The 21,474-nt window shown below is 43.0% G+C and overlaps 1 protein-coding gene across 1 annotated transcript in view; it reads right to left on the bottom strand.

Annotated features, from left to right (window-relative positions):
* Positions 1-3,991: 3,991 nt before the first annotated feature.
* LOC142209281 (guanine nucleotide-binding protein subunit alpha-14) overlaps positions 3,992-21,474 on the bottom strand; it is a 123,082-nt gene continuing 105,599 nt past the window's right edge. The window contains exons 5-7 of the mRNA XM_075278219.1: positions 18,517-18,646; positions 17,517-17,670; positions 3,992-5,131 (exon numbers count right to left, since the gene is read on the bottom strand). Coding sequence (XP_075134320.1) covers positions 4,941-5,131; positions 17,517-17,670; positions 18,517-18,646 — 475 coding nt within the window. The 3' untranslated portion in view covers positions 3,992-4,940. The remainder of the gene's footprint in view (positions 5,132-17,516; positions 17,671-18,516; positions 18,647-21,474) is intronic.

Raw genomic sequence — 21,474 nt, 5'->3', positions numbered from 1 at the left:
AATATATATCTATGACAGGCCTGGGAGCCTTCATTAGGCTCCCGGCTGTCATCGGAACAGGTCGGCTCCTGCGGCCTCGCTGTGCAGGAGCCGGCCTGCATCACTAAAGGTACGGGGCCGGTGGGGACCGGCCCCGGGGCTAACTTTAAACTGCCGGGACCTGCGGAGGAGGAGCGGATTTTCAGCATGGCCGCGCTACTGCCACCGCTGGTTTTTGTTCAGCGGCAGGAGCGTGGCAATCTGCAGGCCCCGGCAGCTAAGACAGTCCCCGGCATCTGCTGTAATAGATCGGCGGATGCCAGGGAGTGTTTTAGCTGTTGGGGCCTGCAGTATTGTCACGCTCCTGCCGCTGCAGAAAACCAGCGGTGGCAGTAGCGCGGCCATGCTGCAAATCCGCTCCTCCCCCCACATTCGGACTATAAAACGCACCCTCATTTTTCTCCGAAATTTGGGGGGGGAAAAGTGCGTCTTATAGTCCAAAAAATACAGTATATACTGATTTGGTTCAGCAGTGAAAATGGTTGTCTGTAGTGTAAAGGACAGGAAGAAGATTGACAGTATATCCATGTATCACCAACAAATCTGTGCAAAACATTTTACAAGATGTTTCCATTTTTCTCTCCATGACTTCATTCAGGGTGATCTGTATGATCCAATATTCTGCGTCCATCATAGAGGCACACAGCAGGGAGATCTGTACAGTGTGCACATTGTGTTTGTCCAGTAGGTTTCAGTTAGTTTGGCTCAATTCTACTTATCAGCTCTGGGATTAGGATTAGGTTAAACAGAGATGTCTTTGTGCTTTCCAAAGGTTCAGATTAACAAGTCACTTTTATGTTCTTTAATATGATACAAAAAAACTATGCATAAGATCTGCTGCTTTTTAATAATAAAAAAACCCCACAAAACATGAAATTAAAATGTATGATTTTGAATTACGATTAGTCTGATTTCTCTATTATGTAGTGAGTGACAGAAGATTTTCTCTATACATAGGGCAAAGGACATGCAGACATTAAAACGGTGCTAGTTTTCAAAGCATGCCTATATGTGCCATCTGCTAATTTTTCTTATGTAGGTCTTTTCTGACCTGGTATCTGTTGTTGAAAATGTTGCAACAAAAAAACTGTTTGATATGAGGAAACCATACAAAACTTGGGCCTTTAGCGTAATAAATTCCTGTATAGGGTTATTTGGGCTGGGTAAATAAATGCCTCTCTTGGAATTCTTTGTTGCGCTTCTGTTATACTTCTTGGAAATGTATAAATAAAATGACCACTGGGTATTAACATTCTCTGTGTTCATACAGTGTTTTGGGCAGTATCTTGATTTTACTGGAGAAAGATGCTAAATAAATTAGTTTCACGTGTAAAATTAAGAAACTGCCCCACAAACTGCATGACTTTTTTTTTCAATTCCAGCTTTGATGTAGTTATAATAGCAGCCAACTAGACAGTGAGTATACGCGCTTAGATTAGGACACACCCTATTGACAAGGAATATGGTAACTCCCAATTATCAATTTCCTTCTAAAGCCAGAGGATGAACAAGAAAAAAAGAATTAAGTGTACCAGCATTGTCACTGATGGTTTGGGGAGCCATGTCATGTGCTGGTGTAGGTCCAGTGTGTTTTATCGAGACCCAAGTCAGTGCAGTCGTCTACCAGGAAATTCTAGAGCACTTCATGCCTCCCTCTGCCACAAGCTTTTTGAAGATGGTATTTTCATTTTCAAACAGAACTTGGCACCTGTCCACATTGCCAAAAGTATCAAGACCTGGTCTAAAAACCACAGTTTCACTGGGCTTTATTGGCAAAGTAATATAAAGAGGCATAATTTATATAAGGGGCCTTAATAATTTATGCCCCTTTTATATAAATGATGTATTATATTATCAGGGGCGTAATATAAGGGGAAATTTGGGTAGTATTACGGGGCTTTTCCTGTTCGTTTTCATTGGTGATGTATCCTCAGGACAGATTATTAATAAAAGACTGGGGGGGGGGGGGGGGTTGACATATGGGACCACATATGATCAGATGGTTTATCTTCACTGTGTACACTGCATGCTGTCTGTTCTATAGTGAACGTGTATAGGACAAGGCTGTAGTTACATTGCACAGCCGCTATGAAATGAGTAGTAATGTAAACAGAAAAAGGATCAGTACCGTGGTCCCTCTAAACAGCTGTTCAGTAGGGGGTTCCTGGGTACCGGGGATAGGTCATCAATAAAAATGAGCTGGAGAACCCCTTTAACATGGTGGACTCTATTTAAAAGGGCACACAAAGGCTTTACTAATTTAAAGATGTACATGAGGTTCTTGTTCATTGTCAGCTGATTTTTATATTAAACATTCTACAATTGGGAGCCAAAGCGTTTGTGTTGCAAACTTTACAGAAAGAAGTCAGTGGTGAAGAGGAGAAGACTGGAAAATTATTACATTCAGAGACGTCACCTGTAAGTCACTAAGTATTTCTTCTGCTGAAAAATATTGTTAAGAGAAACAGAGCACTCACCAACCAAAAGTAACATTTTCAAGCTTTAATTCTTCTTCATAAAAAAGGGCACTTTGACAGCTTACACAATCAGAGATGGATTAAATGGAATGCAGAGACAATGAAGCAACGACCGTTTCGTGCTAGACGCACTTCATCAGGTGCCAAATTTTTCTTTTGGTTGGTGAGTGCCCTGTTTCTCTTAACAATATTTTTCATCTAAGACTTTTTTTTATATATCCTTTGAACAGTGAGCACCACCTAGATACCACATCACCTTGTCTGCGATTCATACCTTGTTGCCGTATATACATTGAGGTGTTGCATTTTAACACAGAACGGTGCCACTACCTTCATATATCTTTAAGTTATTTCTTCTGCTGCATTCACCTGAATTGGTCTGCAGACCCTGTGTAGAGCTGCCATCTACCACTATATGGTCACTTTGTATAACTGGGTTAGGGGACAACTAGGATGTGTTTCACCCTCTGTGCTGAATGGATAGCTATGCCTCTAGTTAGAACTCTAGTGTTGTGGCATGGTCTTTGTAGGAATACAATTCTTTTACAATAAGCAAGACAACTAGAAACACCAATTGTGAATTTAATCATGAATTTCTGGGAGTAACAGAGGAATGGCACAACACAGTACCAAGAAAAGATGCTGCACAATGTTACACTGACAGGTCCTCTTTAAAAACAATATAATGGAGTGAAAATAGCTGTAGTACTGTACTCACCTCAGCCCACACATAACCATAGGTGCCCCCTCTTAGTACCTATGGGGAGTTATACTTTTCCTAGTTTGAGATGGCCCCATCATTCCTGGTCCTTAATTTTTGGTCCCCGCAGCATGGCTTCCCCTCTCATTTCCAGACTCCAGCAATGACTTCCCTCTACATTTAATTTGCTAAAATCTGGGTATTTAGACCCCATTCTGGGAATGTCCTGGAGTTGCCATAAGCCAAGCTCTTTTCGTGGGCTTTTCCCAGGATTTTATCAGAAGAACTGGGACTGTTGTCATGGATGCTTGTCACTTCAGTGGCAGTTTGAAGGCTCCCTTGTTATGCATGCAGCAGCCTGTGCAATTGGCAAACAATTGGCTGCACCTTCCCCTTCTCTGGCAGCCTCCTCCTCCTCCTTTCTCTACATGATGCTGGCAGTTTGTCTCCACTGTAAGTCTCCTGCTCGCACCAGTCTGCTCATGTGATACAATGTGTGGTTTCTCCAAAGAGGTTCCCATTACAAAAGAAAATTTGCTTAAAAGAAGGTTTTGATTGGAATGGAGGGTATTCTGCTTATGGATGAGCAACTTTCATAGAATATAATGAGGGAAATGGAAAACTGAAGGGGTGTCATCTTTAGGGGAGGTTTCACTGTAACTGTAAACAGTTTGCAAATAAAGATGCACATACACACACACACACACACAACCTTTCACGTTATAGATTAGAATTACTAATGCTCCAAAAAGTCTTCACAACGCCTTATAAAAGATAAAATCAAAAAGGTATTTTATTGCTCTTAAAAGGAATGAGCATCAGCAGCAAGTCTGTAATAAAAGAACTGAAATGTACATCATAGACAGCACAGCCAAACCACGTAGTGTCAAATGATTTAAAATGTCATTTATTCATATTCAAACAGCCCTACTGGAAGAGAAACATGTAAAATATATGTATATATGCCGATACATATATATACATACATATTATTTATAAAGAGATACATATTTACAAATATCATTACAATGGCAACTCATTCTCCATCTTTGGTTTTACATTGCAATAGGAAAGTATTAGCTCCTTGATTAACATTACAATAGAGAACTTCTGCATTTTATGGCTCTTAAATAATGAAATAATAGGATGTTGTAATGGCGGCCATGGTTTCCTGGGGAAATAAAGACATATACATTATAGAATTACAGTCAAGCACCCCAATCAAAAAAAAAAAAAAAATGGAAAAAAAAAAAATCATAAAAGGTTTCTCTAATAAAAATGTTGTGTTGCTTAAAAAATATAGCCAAGGCAACTCTGGTCGAAACTAAACCATAAGAAAAGTAATAATAATATTAATAATAAAAACAGGAACTTCTTGTCTATTTGTGCATTTTTCATATTGTACGCTATGAAATAGTCGTTTGAATATCCAATTGTCACAAACATTGGATACAATAATAAAAGCCAACACAAGGAAAGAAAAATAAAAAAACAGCATTGAAAGGTTCATATACCACATAAAAAAAAACAGTAAACATTGGGGGAATTAACTTCTCTCTTCCTGATTACATTTCTTAAGAATCAGAACACAGTACGTTTGTAGGAAAATATAGCATCAACTCTGTACTCGCGGGAAAAGGGGAGGGGGGCTGGAAATGATTGAGGAGACAGTCGTCGGTACAGAATGACTATTGGGATAATCCACAAGCTTCATTGTCCAGTTTTTACACTAGATTGAACTCCCTCAGGTTCAGCTGTAAGATAGTGTCTTTAACAGCGGCAAAGACAAAGCGAATGTTCTCTGTGTCTGTGGCGCAGGTGAAATGAGAGTAGATGACCTTCTCCTTGTCAGGGTTCTGGTCTTGATAGAGCTTCAGAATAAATTCCCGAGCTGCTTTAGCATCCTGCTTGGAACCTGAAACAAAAGGTTAAACATTGTATCAGTATATCAGTGAAAGATTCACCATCATCTTCTTGCCTTATGGGGTGTTCAATGTCATTCTCCTCTGCATATGTAAACTTACCACTCGATTTGGACAGGGATCCAGCAGAGAATCCCCATTTGCAATCCTGGTCTCCCTTACCTTCAGCCCACGTGTGAATGAAGAATCTCTATTCAAGCAAATCATCACCATCACAAAATGGCTGATGCGCTCACATGTGGGCAGAAGGTCAATAAACACTGGGAACCAAATGGAAGTGGTCCACTTGATCCTTAACCGTAAGAAGAGGTGAAAATATCTATCTATGGAGGTAAAAACACTTTGACCACCATTTTAACTTTTTAAACACCATGGGTTTTTCGACATTTTGCACTTCTGGTCAAGACAATTGTCACACTCCTGACAAAGAAATAAAAGCTTGGCCACACACATCTTTAAGCATACAGACACTTCACAGAATGAAAGTAATTCTTTATAAACAATGCAGCGTGTGAAGAGTTCATACCTCATATGCTATACCTGTGGGATGATAGTACCGTACTTCTACAGTACTGAGCATTAACTAAAAATGATTCAGATTTCATTCCTTGCTTTTGTTTAAAAAAAAAAGTCACACACTAAACAAGTTCAGTGAGATAATATCAGGAGAGGAATAGAGATGAGCGAACAGTGTTCTATCGAACTCATGTTCGATCGGATATTAGGCTGTTCGGCATGTTCGAATCGAATCGAACACCGCGTGGTAAAGTGCGCCATTACTCGATTCCCCTCCCACCTTCCCTGGCGCCTTTTTTGCTCCAATAACAGCGCAGGGTAGGTGGGACAGGAACTACGACCCCGGTGACGTTGAGAAAAGTAGGCAAAACCCATTGGCTGCCGAAAACATGTGACCTCTAATTTAAAAGAACAGCGCCGCCCAGGTTCGCGTCATTCTGAGCTTGCAATTCACCGGGGACGGAGGTTTCCGTCCAGTTAGCTAGGGCTTAGATTCTGGGTAGGCAGGGACAGGCTAGGATAGGAAGGAGAAGACAACCACAACAGCTCTTGTAAGAGCTAAATTCCAGGGAGAAGCTTGTCAGTGTAACGTGGCACTGACGGGCTCAATCGCCGCAACCCAGCTTTCCCAGGATCCTGAATGGAATACACTGTCAGTGTATTCCCGTATACCCGATATATACCCCGATACCCGTTCCAACAGTGTGCCCCCCCACCTTCACCCCAGAAATACCCTGCAAGTCCCCTAGCAATAGAATTGGGGCTATATACACCCACTATTTTTACTACTGGTATACAGTGCCATTGTCTGACTGGGAATTCAAAGAATATATTGGGGTTATAAATACCCTCATTTCTTGCTACTGCCATATAGTGCCAGTGTCTGACTGGGAATTCAAAGAATATATTGGGGTTACGTGCACCCACAATTTTTACTACTGGTATACAGTGCCATTGTCTGACTGGGAATTCAAAGAATATATTGGGAATACAAATACCCTCATTTCTTGCTACTGCCATATAGTGCCAGTTTCTGACTGGTAATTCAAAGAATATATTGGGGTTACGTGCACCCACAATTTTTACTACTGGTATACAGTGCCATTGTCTGACTGGGAATTCAAAGAATATATTGGGAATACAAATACCCTCATTTCTTGCTACTGCCATATAGTGCCAGTTTCTGACTGGTAATTCAAAGAATATATTGGGGTTACGTGCACCCACAATTTTTACTACTGGTATACAGTGCCATTGTCTGACTGGGAATTCAAAGAATATATTGGGAATACAAATACCCTCATTTCTTGCTACTGCCATATAGTGCCAGTGTCTGACTGGGAATTCAAAGAATATATTGGGGTTACGTGCACCCACAATTTTTACTACTGGTATACAGTGCCATTGTCTGACTGGGAATTCAAAGAATATATTGGGGTTATAAATACCCTCATTTCTTGCTACTGCCATATAGTGCCAGTTTCTGACTGGTAATTCAAAGAATATATTGGGAATACAAATACCCTCATTTCTTGCTACTGCCATATAGTGCCAGTGTCTGACTGGGAATTCAAAGAATATATTGGGGTTACGTGCACCCACAATTTTTACTACTGGTATACAGTGCCATTGTCTGACTGGGAATTCAAAGAATATATTGGGGTTATAAATACCCTCATTTCTTGCTACTGCCATATAGTGCCAGTTTCTGACTGGTAATTCAAAGAATATATTGGGGTTACGTGCACCCACAATTTTTACTACTGGTATACAGTGCCATTGTCTGACTGGGAATTCAAAGAATATATTGGGAATACAAATACCCTCATTTCTTGCTACTGCCATATAGTGCCAGTTTCTGACTGGTAATTCAAAGAATATATTGGGGTTACGTGCACCCACAATTTTTACTACTGGTATACAGTGCCATTGTCTGACTGGGAATTCAAAGAATATATTGGGAATACAAATACCCTCATTTCTTGCTACTGCCATATAGTGCCAGTTTCTGACTGGTAATTCAAAGAATATATTGGGGTTACGTGCACCCACAATTTTTACTACTGGTATACAGTGCCATTGTCTGACTGGGAATTCAAAGAATATATTGGGAATACAAATACCCTCATTTCTTGCTACTGCCATATAGTGCCAGTGTCTGACTGGGAATTCAAAGAATATATTGGGGTTACGTGCACCCACAATTTTTACTACTGGTATACAGTGCCATTGTCTGACTGGGAATTCAAAGAATATATTGGGGTTATAAATACCCTCATTTCTTGCTACTGCCATATAGTGCCAGTTTCTGACTGGTAATTCAAAGAATATATTGGGGTTACGTGCACCCACAATTTTTACTACTGGTATACAGTGCCATTGTCTGACTGGGAATTCAAAGAATATATTGGGAATACAAATACCCTCATTTCTTGCTACTGCCATATAGTGCCAGTGTCTGACTGGGAATTCAAAGAATATATTGGGGTTACGTGCACCCACAATTTTTACTACTGGTATACAGTGCCATTGTCTGACTGGGAATTCAAAGAATATATTGGGGTTATAAATACCCTCATTTCTTGCTACTGCCATATAGTGCCAGTTTCTGACTGGTAATTCAAAGAATATATTGTGGTTACGTGCACCCACAATTTTTACTACTGGTATACAGTGCCATTGTCTGACTGGGAATTCAAAGAATATATTGGGAATACAAATACCCTCATTTCTTGCTACTGCCATATAGTGCCAGTGTCTGACTGGGAATTCAAAGAATATATTGGGGTTACGTGCACCCACAATTTTTACTACTGGTATACAGTGCCATTGTCTGACTGGGAATTCAAAGAATATATTGGGAATACAAATACCCTCATTTCTTGCTACTGCCATATAGTGCCAGTTTCTGACTGGTAATTCAAAGAATATATTGGGGTTACGTGCACCCACAATTTTTACTACTGGTATACAGTGCCAATTTCTAACTAGGAATTCAAAATGCGCAAGGCTCCCGGAAAGGGACGTGGACGAGGCCGTGGGCGAGGTCGGGGGAATGGTTCTGGGGAGCAAGGTAGCAGTGAAGCCACAGGGCGTCCCGTGCCTACTCCTGTGGGGCAGCAAGCATTGCGCCACTCCACAGTGCCAGGGTTGCTTGCCACATTAACTAAACTGCAGGGTACAAACCTTAGTAGGCCCGAGAACCAGGAACAGGTCTTGCAATGGCTGTCAGAGAACGCTTACAGCACATTGTCCAGCAGCCAGTCAGACTCTGCCTCCTCTCCTCCTATTACCCAACAGTCTTGTCTTCCTTCCTCCCAAAATTCCGAAGCTTTACAGAACAATAACCCAAACTGTCCCTGCTCCCCAGAGCTGTTCTCCGCTCCTTTCATTGTCCCTCAACCTGCCTCTCCACGTCACGATTCCACGAACCTAACAGAGGAGCATCTGTGTCCAGATGCTCAAACACTAGAGTCTCCTCCATCTCCGTTCGATTTGGTGGTGGATGACCAGCAACCCACCCTCATCGACGATGATGTGACGCAGTTGCCGTCAGGGCATCCAGTTGACCGGCGCATTGTGCGGGAGGAGGAGATGAGACAGGAGTTGGAAGAGGAAGTGGTGGATGATGAGGACACTGACCCGACCTGGACAGGGGGGATGTCAAGCGGGGAAAGTAGTGTGGATGTTGAGGCAGGTGCAGCACCAAAAAGGGTAGCTAGAGGCAGAGGTCAGCAGCTTAGGCGAAGCCAGGCCACACCCGGAATCTCCCAAGATGTTCCAGTTCGTACCCAGCCCCGAAAAACTCCCACCTCGAGGGCACGTTTCTCGAAGGTGTGGAGTTTTTTCAAGGAATGCGCCGAGGACAGATATAGTGTTGTCTGCACAATTTGCCTCTCGAAATTGATTAGGGGCTCTGAGAAGAGCAACCTGTCCACCACTTCAATGCGCCGTCATTTGGAATCCAAGCACTGGAATCAGTGGCAGGCAGCAACGGCAGGACAAAGGCCGCCTGCCGTTCACGCCACTGCCACTGCCTCTGCCACTGCCACTGCTGACTGTGCTGGCGATGCACTCCAGAGGACGAGCCAGGACACCACTTCATCTGCCTCCGCCACTTTGTTGACTTCTACCTCATCCTCCCCTGGTCCTGTCTTATCTCCTTCTCCTGCACCATCAAAGGCACCATCAGGCGTTTCTTTACAACAACCCACCATCTCTCAGACATTGGAGCGGCGGCAGAAATACACTGCTAACCACCCACACGCGCAAGCCTTGAACGCCAACATCGCTAAACTGCTGGCCCAGGAGATGTTGGCGTTCCGGCTTGTTGAAACTCCCGCCTTCCTGGACCTGATGGCAACTGCGGCACCTCGCTATGCCGTCCCTAGCCGTCACTACTTCTCCCGGTGTGCCGTCCCCGCCTTGCACCAGCACGTGTCACTCAACATCAGGCGGGCCCTTAGTTCCGCGCTTTGCACAAAGGTCCACTTGACCACCGACGCGTGGACAAGTGCATGCGGACAGGGACGCTACATTTCACTGACGGCACACTGGGTGAATGTAGTTGAGGCTGGGACTGCTTCCCAAACTGGCCAGGTGTACCTCGTCTCCCCGCCTAACATTCCTGGCAGGGACACGAGAAGAACACCCCCCTCCTCCTCCTCCTCTACCGCCTCCTCCTCTGCCACCGCCTCCTCCTCCGCCTCCTCCTCCGCTGTTAGATTGACCCCAGCTACGAGTTGGAAACGTTGCAGCACTGGCGTTGGTAGACGTCAGCAGGCTGTGCTGAAGCTGATCAGCTTGGGGGACAGACAGCACACTGCCTCCGAGGTGAGGGATGCCCTCCTCGATGAGACGGCAATATGGTTTGAGCCGCTGCACCTGGGCCCAGGCATGGTCGTTTGTGATAACGGCCGGAACCTGGTAGCAGCTCTGGAGCTTGCCGGACTCCAACATGTTCCACGCCTGGCCCACGTCTTCAACCTAGTGGTGCAACGTTTCCTAAAGAGCTACCCCAATGTTCCAGAGCTACTGGTGAAAGTGCGGCGCATGTGCGCCCACTTTCGCAAGTCGACAGTAGCCGCTGCTAGCTTAAAATCTCTCCAGCAACGCCTGCATGTGCCACAACACCGGCTTTTGTGCGACGTCCCCACACGCTGGAACTCAACGTTTCAGATGTTGAATAGAGTGGTTGAGCAGCAGAGACCTTTGATGGAATACCAGCTACAAAACCCTAGGGTGCCACAAAGTCAGCTGCCTCAGTTTCACATCCATGAGTGGCCATGGATGAGAGACCTTTGTGACATCCTACGGGTCTTTGAGGAGTCCACAAGGAGGGTGAGCTCTGAGGATGCGATGGTGAGCCTTACAATCCCGCTCTTGTGTGTTCTGAGAGAATCCCTGATTGACATCAGGGATAACTCAGATCACACAGAGGAGTTAGGGATAGCATCCGATCCGTCACAGCTGGAGAGTAGGTCCACACATCTGTCCGCTTCACTGCGTTTAATGGAGGAGGAGGAGGAGGAGGAGGAAGAAGAGTTGTCCGATGATGTGATGGTGATACAGGAGGCTTCCGGGCAACTTCGAATCGTCCCATTGTTGCAGCGCGGATGGGTAGACATGGAGGATGAGGAGGAAATGGAGATTGAACTTTCCGGTGGGGCCAGAGGAGTCATGCCAACTAACACTGTGGCAGACATGGCTGAGTTCATGTTGGGGTGCTTTACAACCGACAAGCGTATTGTCAAAATCATGGAGGACAACCAGTACTGGATCTTTGCTATCCTTGACCCCCGGTATAAAAACAACATCTCGTCTTTTATTCCGGTAGAGGGGAGGGCCAATCGCATCAATGCTTGCCACAGGCAATTGGTGCAGAATATGATGGAGATGTTTCCAGCATGTGACGTTGGCGGCAGGGAGGGCAGTTCCTCCAGTAGGCAACCAAGTTCTCACCGGTCCACACAAACGAGGGGCACACTGTCTAAGGTCTGGGACACCTTGATGGCACCCCCTCGCCAAAGTGCCGCCACGGAGGGTCCTAGTGTCACCAGGCGTGAGAAGTATAGGCGCATGTTGCGGGAATACCTTTCCGACCACAGCCCTGTCCTCTCCGACCCCTCTGCGCCCTACACGTATTGGGTGTCGAAGTTGGACCTGTGGCTTGAACTTGCCCTATATGCCTTGGAGGTGCTGTCCTGTCCTGCCGCCAGCGTCCTATCTGAGAGGGTGTTCAGTGCAGCCGGTGGCATCATCACTGACAAGCGCACCCGTCTGTCAGCTGAGAGTGCCGACCGGCTCACTTTGATAAAAATGAACCACCACTGGGTAGAGCCGTCATTTTTGTGCCCACCTGTGTAAAGCACCCCAACATGAAACTCCATGTCTGTACTCAACCTCTCCAATTCCTCCGCATCCTCATACTCATCCACCATAAGCGTTGCACAATTCTGCTAATACTAGGCTCCCTCCACCCTGATTTCCCCCAACTCTGCTGGTTAGAGGCTCCCTCCACCATGAATTTGCCCAAACTGGGCTGTTTAGAGGCTCCCTCCACCATGAATTGGTCCAAACTGGGGTTTTTAGAGGCTCCCTCCACCATGAATTGGTCCAAACTGGGCTGTTTAGCGGCTCCCTCCACCATTAATTGGTCCAAACTGGGCTGGTTAGAGGCTCCCTCCACCATGAATTTGCCCAAACTGGGCTGGTTAGAGGCTCCCTCCACCATGAATTGGTCCAAACTGGGGTTTTTAGAGGCTCCCTCCACCATGAATTGGTCCAAACTTGGCTGTTTAGAGGCTCCCTCCACCATTAATTGGTCCAAACTGGGCTGGTTAGAGGCTCCCTCCACCATGAATTGGTCCAAACTGGGTTTTTTAGAGGCTCCCTCCACCATGAATTTGCCCAAACTGGGCTGTTTAGAGGCTCCCTCCACCATGAATTGGTCCAAACTGGGCTGTTTAGAGGCTCCCTCCACCATGAATTTGCCCAAACTGGGCTGGTTAGAGGCTCCCTCCACCATGAATTGGTCCAAACTGGGCTGGTTAGAGGCTCCCTCCACCATGAATTTGCCCAAACTGGGCTATTTAGAGGCTCCCTCCACCATGAATTGGTCCAAACTGGGTTTTTTAGAGGCTCCCTCCACCATGAATTGGTCCAAACTGGGCTGTTTAGAGGCTCCCTCCACCATGAATTTGCCCAAACTGGGCTGGTTAGAGGCTCCCTCCACCATTAATTGGTCCAAACTGGGCTGGTTAGAGGCTCCCTCCACCATGAATTTGCCCAAACTGGGCTGTTTAGAGGCTCCCTCCACCATGAATTGGTCCAAACTGGGTTTTTTAGAGGCTCCCTCCACCATGAATTGGTCCAAACTGGGCTGTTTAGAGGCTCCCTCCACCATGAATTTGCCCAAACTGGGCTGGTTAGAGGCTCCCTCCACCATTAATTGGTCCAAACTGGGCTGGTTAGAGGCTCCCTCCACCATGAATTTGCCCAAACTGGGCTGTTTAGAGGCTCCCTCCACCATGAATTTGCCCAAACTGGGCTGTTTAGAGGCTCCCTCCACCATGAATTTGCCCAAACTGGGCTGGTTAGAGGCTCCCTCCACCATGAATTGGTCCAAACTGGGTTTTTTAGAGGCTCCCTCCACCATGAATTTGCCCAAACTGGGCTGGTTAGAGGCTCCCTCCACCATGAATTGGTCCAAACTGGGTTTTTTAGAGGCTCCCTCCACCATGAATTTGCCCACACTGGGCTGGTTAGAGGCTCCCTCCACCATGAATTGGTCCAAACTGGGGTTTTTAGAGGCTCCCTCCACCATGAATTTGCCCAAACTGGGGTGTTTAGAGGCTCCCTCCACCATGAATTTGCCCAAACTCTGCTGGTTAGAGGCTCAATCCACCCTGATTTTCAAAACAAATGTTGGTGCCAACCTCAACTTACTACAAGGGCCAAATTCACTGCTGGTGACAAGCTCTCCTCACTGCAAGTGCCAAATACACATGTTTCAAGGTGTTTTCCTACTGTCAGAGAGGTGGTATTGAGTGTGTAAAGTGTGTAGTTGTTAGGCTGTGATGTTGGGGTAATAGAGGGTCTTTGGTGTGTTAGATGCCCCCAGACATGCTTCCCCTGCTGTCCCAGTGTCATTCCAGAGGTGTTGGCATCATTTCCTGGGGTGTCATAGTGGACTTGGTGACCCTCCAGACACGGATTTGGGTTTCCCCCTTAACGAGTATCTGTTCCCCATAGACTATAATGGGGTTCGAAACCCATTCGAACACACGAACATTGAGCGGCTGTTCGAATCGAATTTCGAACCTCGAACATTTTAGTGTTCGCTCATCTCTAGAGAGGAAGTCCGTTCTGTTTGACTCAGGCTTCCTGATCTTACCACCCAGCTAGTGACCACATTGAAGAAACTGTCAATCATACCTGGTGATGGGAGGAGAAATCCTGCATAAAACATATTGCTGAGTGAGTGGGCTGTGATGGAGGGTCCGTCACCAAGTACAACATACTAACTGCCATATCTCACTTGTTTCTTTCTGTGCCCCTGATCAATTTGGTGATTTTCATTTTCAAAAATCCATCGACCCATTCAAAAGAAACGGCCCCTAGAAGTTTGTATGTGAACTAGTGGTATAACAATAGGTATAACACCTTCTAAAAGTCATATTGATCAGGGCAACAGCAGGAATCAAAGAATGTATGGGGTTTAGTATTTTGCACTCTTTAAATGCAAATGCGGAGGTGCCATATAGGATTGCTGAATTTTGTAGTTGGGTGCAGTGGTGTCATTTACTTACTTTTTTTTATTATTATTTGTTAATTTGTTTTGGGTTTATTTATTTGTTTTTTTAAAAAAGGAATCAATTCAAGCTTTTAAAAAAAGCTATAGCGTTCATGTATTGGGTAAATAAGTTAATATTTTTGTAGTCTTTTGTAATGCAGGGATACCTAATGTGTTTCTATATAATTACATTTATGTGTATTATAGGAAAGGAGGGTACATTTTTATATTAAAATAGTTTTTATTTTGAACTTTTTTTTGGGGGGGGGTAGTGTAGAGTACAAAATGTATAGAAAACAAACCACTTAATACACACAACCAGCTTTATGCAACTTTGCAAGCACGGATATACAAAAATTGGCATTTATTTGCAGTTTTTGTTTATTAAATTGAGGACTTTCACAGGAATATCATTTTTCATTCCCCTATATCAGTGATGGCGAACCTTTTAGAGACCGAGTACCCAATCTGCAACCCAAAACCAACTAAATTATCACAAAGTGCCAATATGGCAATTTAAGCTTAATACAGTGCGGATCCGCAATTGCAGACAATTACTGTGCCGCAAAATACGGTCGTGTGAATGGGGCTTTCAATTATACAACTTTGTTCTGCATTTGGTATAATCTTGAACAATTAATGTTCACTATTTACATCGTACAGATGTTTTATAGGACCGTGCAATGTTATTATGACCTTTAATAATATCACATTGTCTGCTATAAAACAGATACAGTGTGATATAAATAGTAAAGGGTCCACACTTAGTCCAATTTGCTTCACAGTGGCCCCCACACAGTATAATCTGCTCCACAGATGGGTGCCCACAAAAAGGGCTCTGAGTGCCACTTCTGGCACCCGTGCCATAGGTTCGCCATCACGGCTCTATATGAAACAGTAAACCAAATAAATTAATGTATATTCCTAAACCCAAGTAATGTGGAGAGTAATGCTGCTTTCAGACTGCCGTAGCACAAGTACCTTACTGCTCCTAAATTTTGGTTGTAACAGTTAAACCTCATGTGGGCCATCAGAGCTGGTTCTGGTGTGGGATCGAGAATTTGGGAAGATAAATGCATCCACATTACACCGGTAGCAAAATATGGACTTTGTGAAAACAATGAGTTACTGCAACATTCAGTTGCTCAAAATGTGTTTTCTGACTGACAGTCACGTCTGTAATGGATGTCACTAGAGAAGATGTCAACATGTTTTATGATAAAGATTAGATATGGACAGAATAAATGTAAATACTATCAGGAGGTGCGAAGGATATTTTATGTATAAATCATAGTGCTGTGTCTGGTGGTTTAGGAGACATCATCCATTACTTTGCGCAGCGCCTGAGGTACCTTTCGGCAAGACTCTTATTTAGTCAGTGTCCTGCACCGATCTCTGCCTCCCACTGAAAACAAAATCAGCGTCAGATTCTGTATCTCATATGTCCTCCCAGGATGATACTTCTGTTTATAGCAGGGAAAGGGTTAAGGGAAAAAAAGGGTCCCCAAGTACTCACTGAATCTCCTGTTGGATAAGTGTGTAAAATAGACAAAAGAAATTCCTATTCAAGATGGGGTTTTTTTTGGACAATAAAAGGAAAATTATAAAGGAAAGACTTATGCAGGTGCAGCAATGCATACAAGTGTGAAGGGGTTGAATGTGTGTGAACAGAGGCAGAATCTGAGGAGCAGCACAAGAATTTGCATTTCAATTATGTAGCAAAGCTTGAAATCACAACAGGCTTCCTGGTTATAAAGAACTGTGTTTTATTCTGAAACCCTGGGACACAAGTGTCTTTGGGGGTGGCTTCCCGCCAGCTTTTCCTCACATGGCCTGATGAACAGGTTTCTCCCTTTACGCAAATAGCGGAGAGAAGTCGGAGGGGAACACCCACCAGAACACAGCTCTCATTCCTGACATTTCAAAAATAAGCTATTTTCTTCTAAAATGCTGTGTGGTTTCAGCGTAAAATATAGGATGGCTGTCTGGGCTTCAAACCACCATCTCCTTACAGGCTCCTTTAAGTAAAAGGGGTATTCTGTGGCAATAATATTGGGCTCCACTTCCTCTTCTCAGGCCAGTGACATCATGCCCATCGGTCACAGGGACATGCTGACTTCCATGTAAATGAATGTGGCTGAGCTGAAATACCATGCACAGTCATTATACAGCTTACAGCACTGTGCTTGGTAAGTACTAAAAAGGCCACAGTGATCCATTATATATATATATATATATATATATATATATATATATATATATATATATATTTATTATATTTTATTTTTATTTTTTTTTTAAATATCACATGCACAATGCGGGCCAATATAAAAGTGCAGCATCTTGGTTTTATAGCATAGCACATATATTTCATATACTTTAATAACCTTACATGGCAGTTGTACAATGAATGAATTAATAAAACAAAAAATATCAACAGGAACACAAGTATTTAGTTATTGAATTCTAGATTCATAACTATGTAAAACCTTTGAAATGTCTTTTAGACAGTCTGACTTGTACTAACTTGCTTGCTGGATGTTACATTTATTGACTATAATATAGAATAAGCCTTGCTGATGCCATTTGGATTGACCAAAGAAAAATGAAACTGAAATGACTTGGATTATTAAACATCAACTTATATTTATCTTTTTATTGGTAAAGTTCTTATAAAAGACCTACAAGCCCAGTACTCCCTGAGGACATACAGTTTTCATCTGCAATTTTAGACTGATTTTACTCCAGAGGCTCCAGACCGAGCCTCCACCACAGATGCAAATGTACCCTTAATTCAGATTTACTAAACAGTAGTAAAGTATTTAGAATCTATGTATGTGCACCAGCAAACAGCTGCTAAATATCAGATATTCTGCAAAAGTTCGGGTATAATACATAAACTGCTTTTCTAACCTCCAGGACACTGCATCTCTGCAGGTTATCCAGCCTTTCTATTCTACAATGTGTACTTCTCCCTACTAAAGACAAATTTCCAAGTCTGTTTTCAAGGCACATTTCATTTCCATGTTGTTATTTGCTAGTCAAGATCTAGTAAGTGTTATACCTACCAGTAAACTCTGGAAAGTAGTCGACTAAATGTGAGAATAAGATTTTCTCCTCTAAAAGATCCTTCTTGTTTAGGAACAGAATGACTGAGGAATTCTGGAACCAGGGGTAGGTTATAATGGTTCTGAACAAAGCTTTGCTTTCTTCCATTCGGTTCTAAAAGAAATAAAAGTATTCATTAATATTTTTTAAAGAGACTAAAGGGTGAGAAGCGTACCAGGTCTTAAGGAGAGACGGAACAGGGATTTACTAAACCATGCATAGCCTGCTAAGAATTCTGGGTAAGGAATATGCAAATCCTGGAACTAGCCCTCTGCAGAAGGGTCCCAGTTCCTTTTAGAGGAGATATTCTAGCTTGGCTATTATTCCCAGATTATGCAATGTAGTTGTTTTTTTGTTTGGAAAAGCAGATACTGAACTATAGAGCTCTACTTTCCAAAAGGTGGTACTAAAGCACATTCCACCTTTTCCACCAAGGAGGTCTAAGTTAAGGAGAATCCTAAAACATTTCACCATACCCGCCTGTATTCAATACCAGGTTTACCAGCTCCGGACGTTTGTTGAAGATTGAACCAGTTTCAAATCCCCAGTTCTGACTCCTGGTCACGTGATTGGGAGAGGCAGAGACAGAGACAGAGACCTCAAGCTGACTGATTTATTAAAACGCGCGCTAGTTTTCTGGCATGAATTAGAATGGAAATCTGTGACCGTTCTGCAGCCTCTTCATAACTCCCCAGTTCCCTGTGCCAGTCAGGAAAGTTATTAAGACTGACGTACAATATGTCAGTCTTAATAAATTTGCCCATTTAGTTTATAGATTGCAGATTTTGCTGCATTTTTTTTTTAGCCAAAGCCAGGAGTGTAATCAAAAAGTAGGTGAGACATAAAAGAGGACTTGTACTTATCCTTCTTACTGAATCCATTTATGGCTTTGATATTAAAAAAAAAAAAAAAAAAAAAAAAAAAAAAAAATGAAATATCTCCAGCCTTATTGAGACTTACCTCATTATCGCACTCTGCTAGAACCTGATCATATTCACTCAACGCTACCAGAAAAATTATGGAAGTCACATTCTCAAAACAGTGAATCCACTTCCTTCTTTCTGATCTCTGGCCTCCGACATCCACCATCCTGTATGATAAGACAAACACCACCATTTTATCTCATGAATGAATGGTTATAGGAGTATAAAGGGCCCCTGTACATAAAATCGAAGTTAAAAACAAACACCCAACCTAATAAAAGCTGTATTGATGTCCTATATCAGCCTTCTGAATGTAGCAAGTAATTTTGCCAAGCCAAGTCCTGGGGCATGTACATATTCATGTCTGCTTTTATGGTTTTCTTATTTACGTAGGACCTACCTGCATAGTGTCCGCCTGAAAATTGGCAAAGCACGGATTCCTCTACTGGTTTCAGTTTAAAAACAAGAGACACCTGACAGACCCTACAGTCAAAAGGGTATGTTTGATTCTGTATGTTACAGGTATTTTAGCAACCCGTCTCTCTGCTGTTCTGGTTCTCTAACGGAATAACAGAGATGCACGGCTGGTGTGAACCTAGCGTCAATGTCCGAATGTGTTAATTTTCTTAAAGTGTGCCTCCATTTATAGTACAGACCAAAAGTTTAGACACACCTTCTCATTCAAAGAGTTTTCTGTATTTTTATGACTATGAAAATGGCAGATTCAAACTGAAGGCATCAAAACTATGAATTAACACATGTGGAATTATATACTTAACAAAAAAGTGTGAAACAACTGAAAATATATCTTATATTCTAGGGTCTTCAAAGTAGCCACCTTTTGCTTTGATTCCTGCTTTGCCCTCTCTTGGCATCCTCTTGATGAGCTTCAAGAGGTTGTCACCGGAAATGGTTTTCACTTCACAGTTGTGCCCTGTCAGGTTTAATAAGTGAGATTTCTTGCCTTATAAATGGGGTTGGGACCATCAGTTATGTTGTGCAGGAGTCAGGTGGATACACAGCTGACAGACCTACTGAATAGTTGTTAGAATTTGTATTATGGCAAGAAAAAAGCAGCTAAGTAAAGAAAAACGAGTGGCCATCATTACTTTAAGAAATGAAGGTCAGTCAGTCCGAAAAATGGAGAAAACTTTGAAAGTGTCCCCAAGTGCAGTTGCAAAAACCATCAAGCGCTACAAAGAAAATGGCTCACATGAGAACCGCCCGAGGAAAGGAAGACCAAGAGTCACCTCTGCTGCGGAGGATAAGCTCATCCAAGTCACCAGCCTCAGAAATCTCAGGTTAACAGCAGCTCAGATTAGAGACCAGGTCAATGCCACACAGAGTTCTAGCAGCAGGCACATCTCTACCACAACTGAGTAGACTTTGTGCAGGAGGCCTTCATGGTAAAATAGCTGCTAGAAAACCACTGCTAAGGACAGGCAACAAGCAGAAGAGACTTGTTTGGGCTAAAGAACACAAGGAATGGACATTAGACCAGTGGAAATCTGTGCTTTAGTCTGATGAGTCCAAATTTGAGATCTTTTGTGCGACGCAGAAAAGGTGAACGGATGGACTCTACATGTCTGGTTCCCACCGTGAAGCATGGAGGAGGAGGTGTGATGGTGTGGAGGTGCTTTGCTGGTGACACTGTTGGGGATTTATTCAAAATTGAAGGCATACTGAACCAGCATGGCTACCACAGCATCTTGCAGCTGCAGGCTATTCCATCAGGTTTGCATTTAGTTGGACCATCATTTATTTTTCAACAGGACAATGACCCCAAACACACTTCCAGGCTGTGTAAGGGCTATTTGACCAAGGAGAGTGATGGGGTGCTACGCCAGATGACCTGGTCTCCACAGTCACCAGACCTGAACCCAATCGAGATGTTTGGGGTGAGCTGGACCGCAGATGAAGGCAAAAGGGCCAACAAGTGCTAAGCAACTCTGGGAACTCCTTCAAAACTGTTGGAAGACCATTTCAGGTGACTACCTCTTGAAGCTCATCAAGAGAATGCCAAGAGTGTGCAAAGCAGTAATAGAAGCAAAAAGGTGGCTACTTTGAAGAACCTAGAATATAAGATATATTTTCAGTTGTTTCACACTTTTTGTTAAGTATATAATTCCACGTGTCAATTCATAGTTTTGATGCCTTCAGTGTGAATCTACAATTTTCATAGTCATGAAAATACAGAAAACTCTTTGAATGAGAAGGTGTGTCCAAACTTTTGGTCTGTACTGTATAAGCAATATTTCATAAATGAATAGCGCATGTGAATATAAGAAATTTTGTAACGCTCCGTTCAAATCAGCTGCTGAGTCTCTGTCACAGTGTCTGCTGAAGATGGGCAGAGGAAAAGTCCTGCATGGAAGACTTTTTTTCTCCACTAGTTAAAGTTTAAAAACGATTGAGTCTGTCGAACGTCATGTGTAACCGCTGTTTTAGCAGTCCACCTCGCCATTGTTCGGGTCTCCCGATGGAACCAACTGAGAGGTCTATCAGGATAATTTTTTTTATAATTGTAGGTACACTTTAAATATTAAGTGTACCTTATAGTATAAACTATTAAGTGAACGAACAAGAAAAATTTAAATCACATCAATATTTGGTGTGATCGCCCTTTGCCTTCAAAACAGAATTAATTCTTCTAGGTACAACTTGTACACAGTTTTCGAAGGCACTCAGCAGATATAGGTAGATCCGTGGTTAGTTTTCCAAAAGGTTTGGATCAACCGCTGTCAAGTTCCACACCAAATAATGATTGGATTTAGATTTCATGGACTTCCTTTTGTTAATTTTGTTAATTGACAAAATTAAAGTACTATTAACACATTTATTTTTGAAAGCCTTCTTAGTCTGCAGCATTTTTTTCACCTCTGGCTGAAACTATTCTGCAAAACTGTATGTAAGAGTGGCTTTACATTTACTGATTTTTAGATAATCTTTTAAGCAATATGAGCCTGGTTAAGTATGAGGTTTTTTTTATTTACAA

The sequence above is a fragment of the Leptodactylus fuscus genome, chromosome 1 (assembly GCF_031893055.1).
Source record: "Leptodactylus fuscus isolate aLepFus1 chromosome 1, aLepFus1.hap2, whole genome shotgun sequence".
NCBI lineage: Eukaryota > Metazoa > Chordata > Amphibia > Anura > Leptodactylidae > Leptodactylus > Leptodactylus fuscus.
The sequence above is the reverse complement of the archived record's forward strand: the minus strand, read 5'-3'. Positions and strand labels throughout refer to the sequence as shown.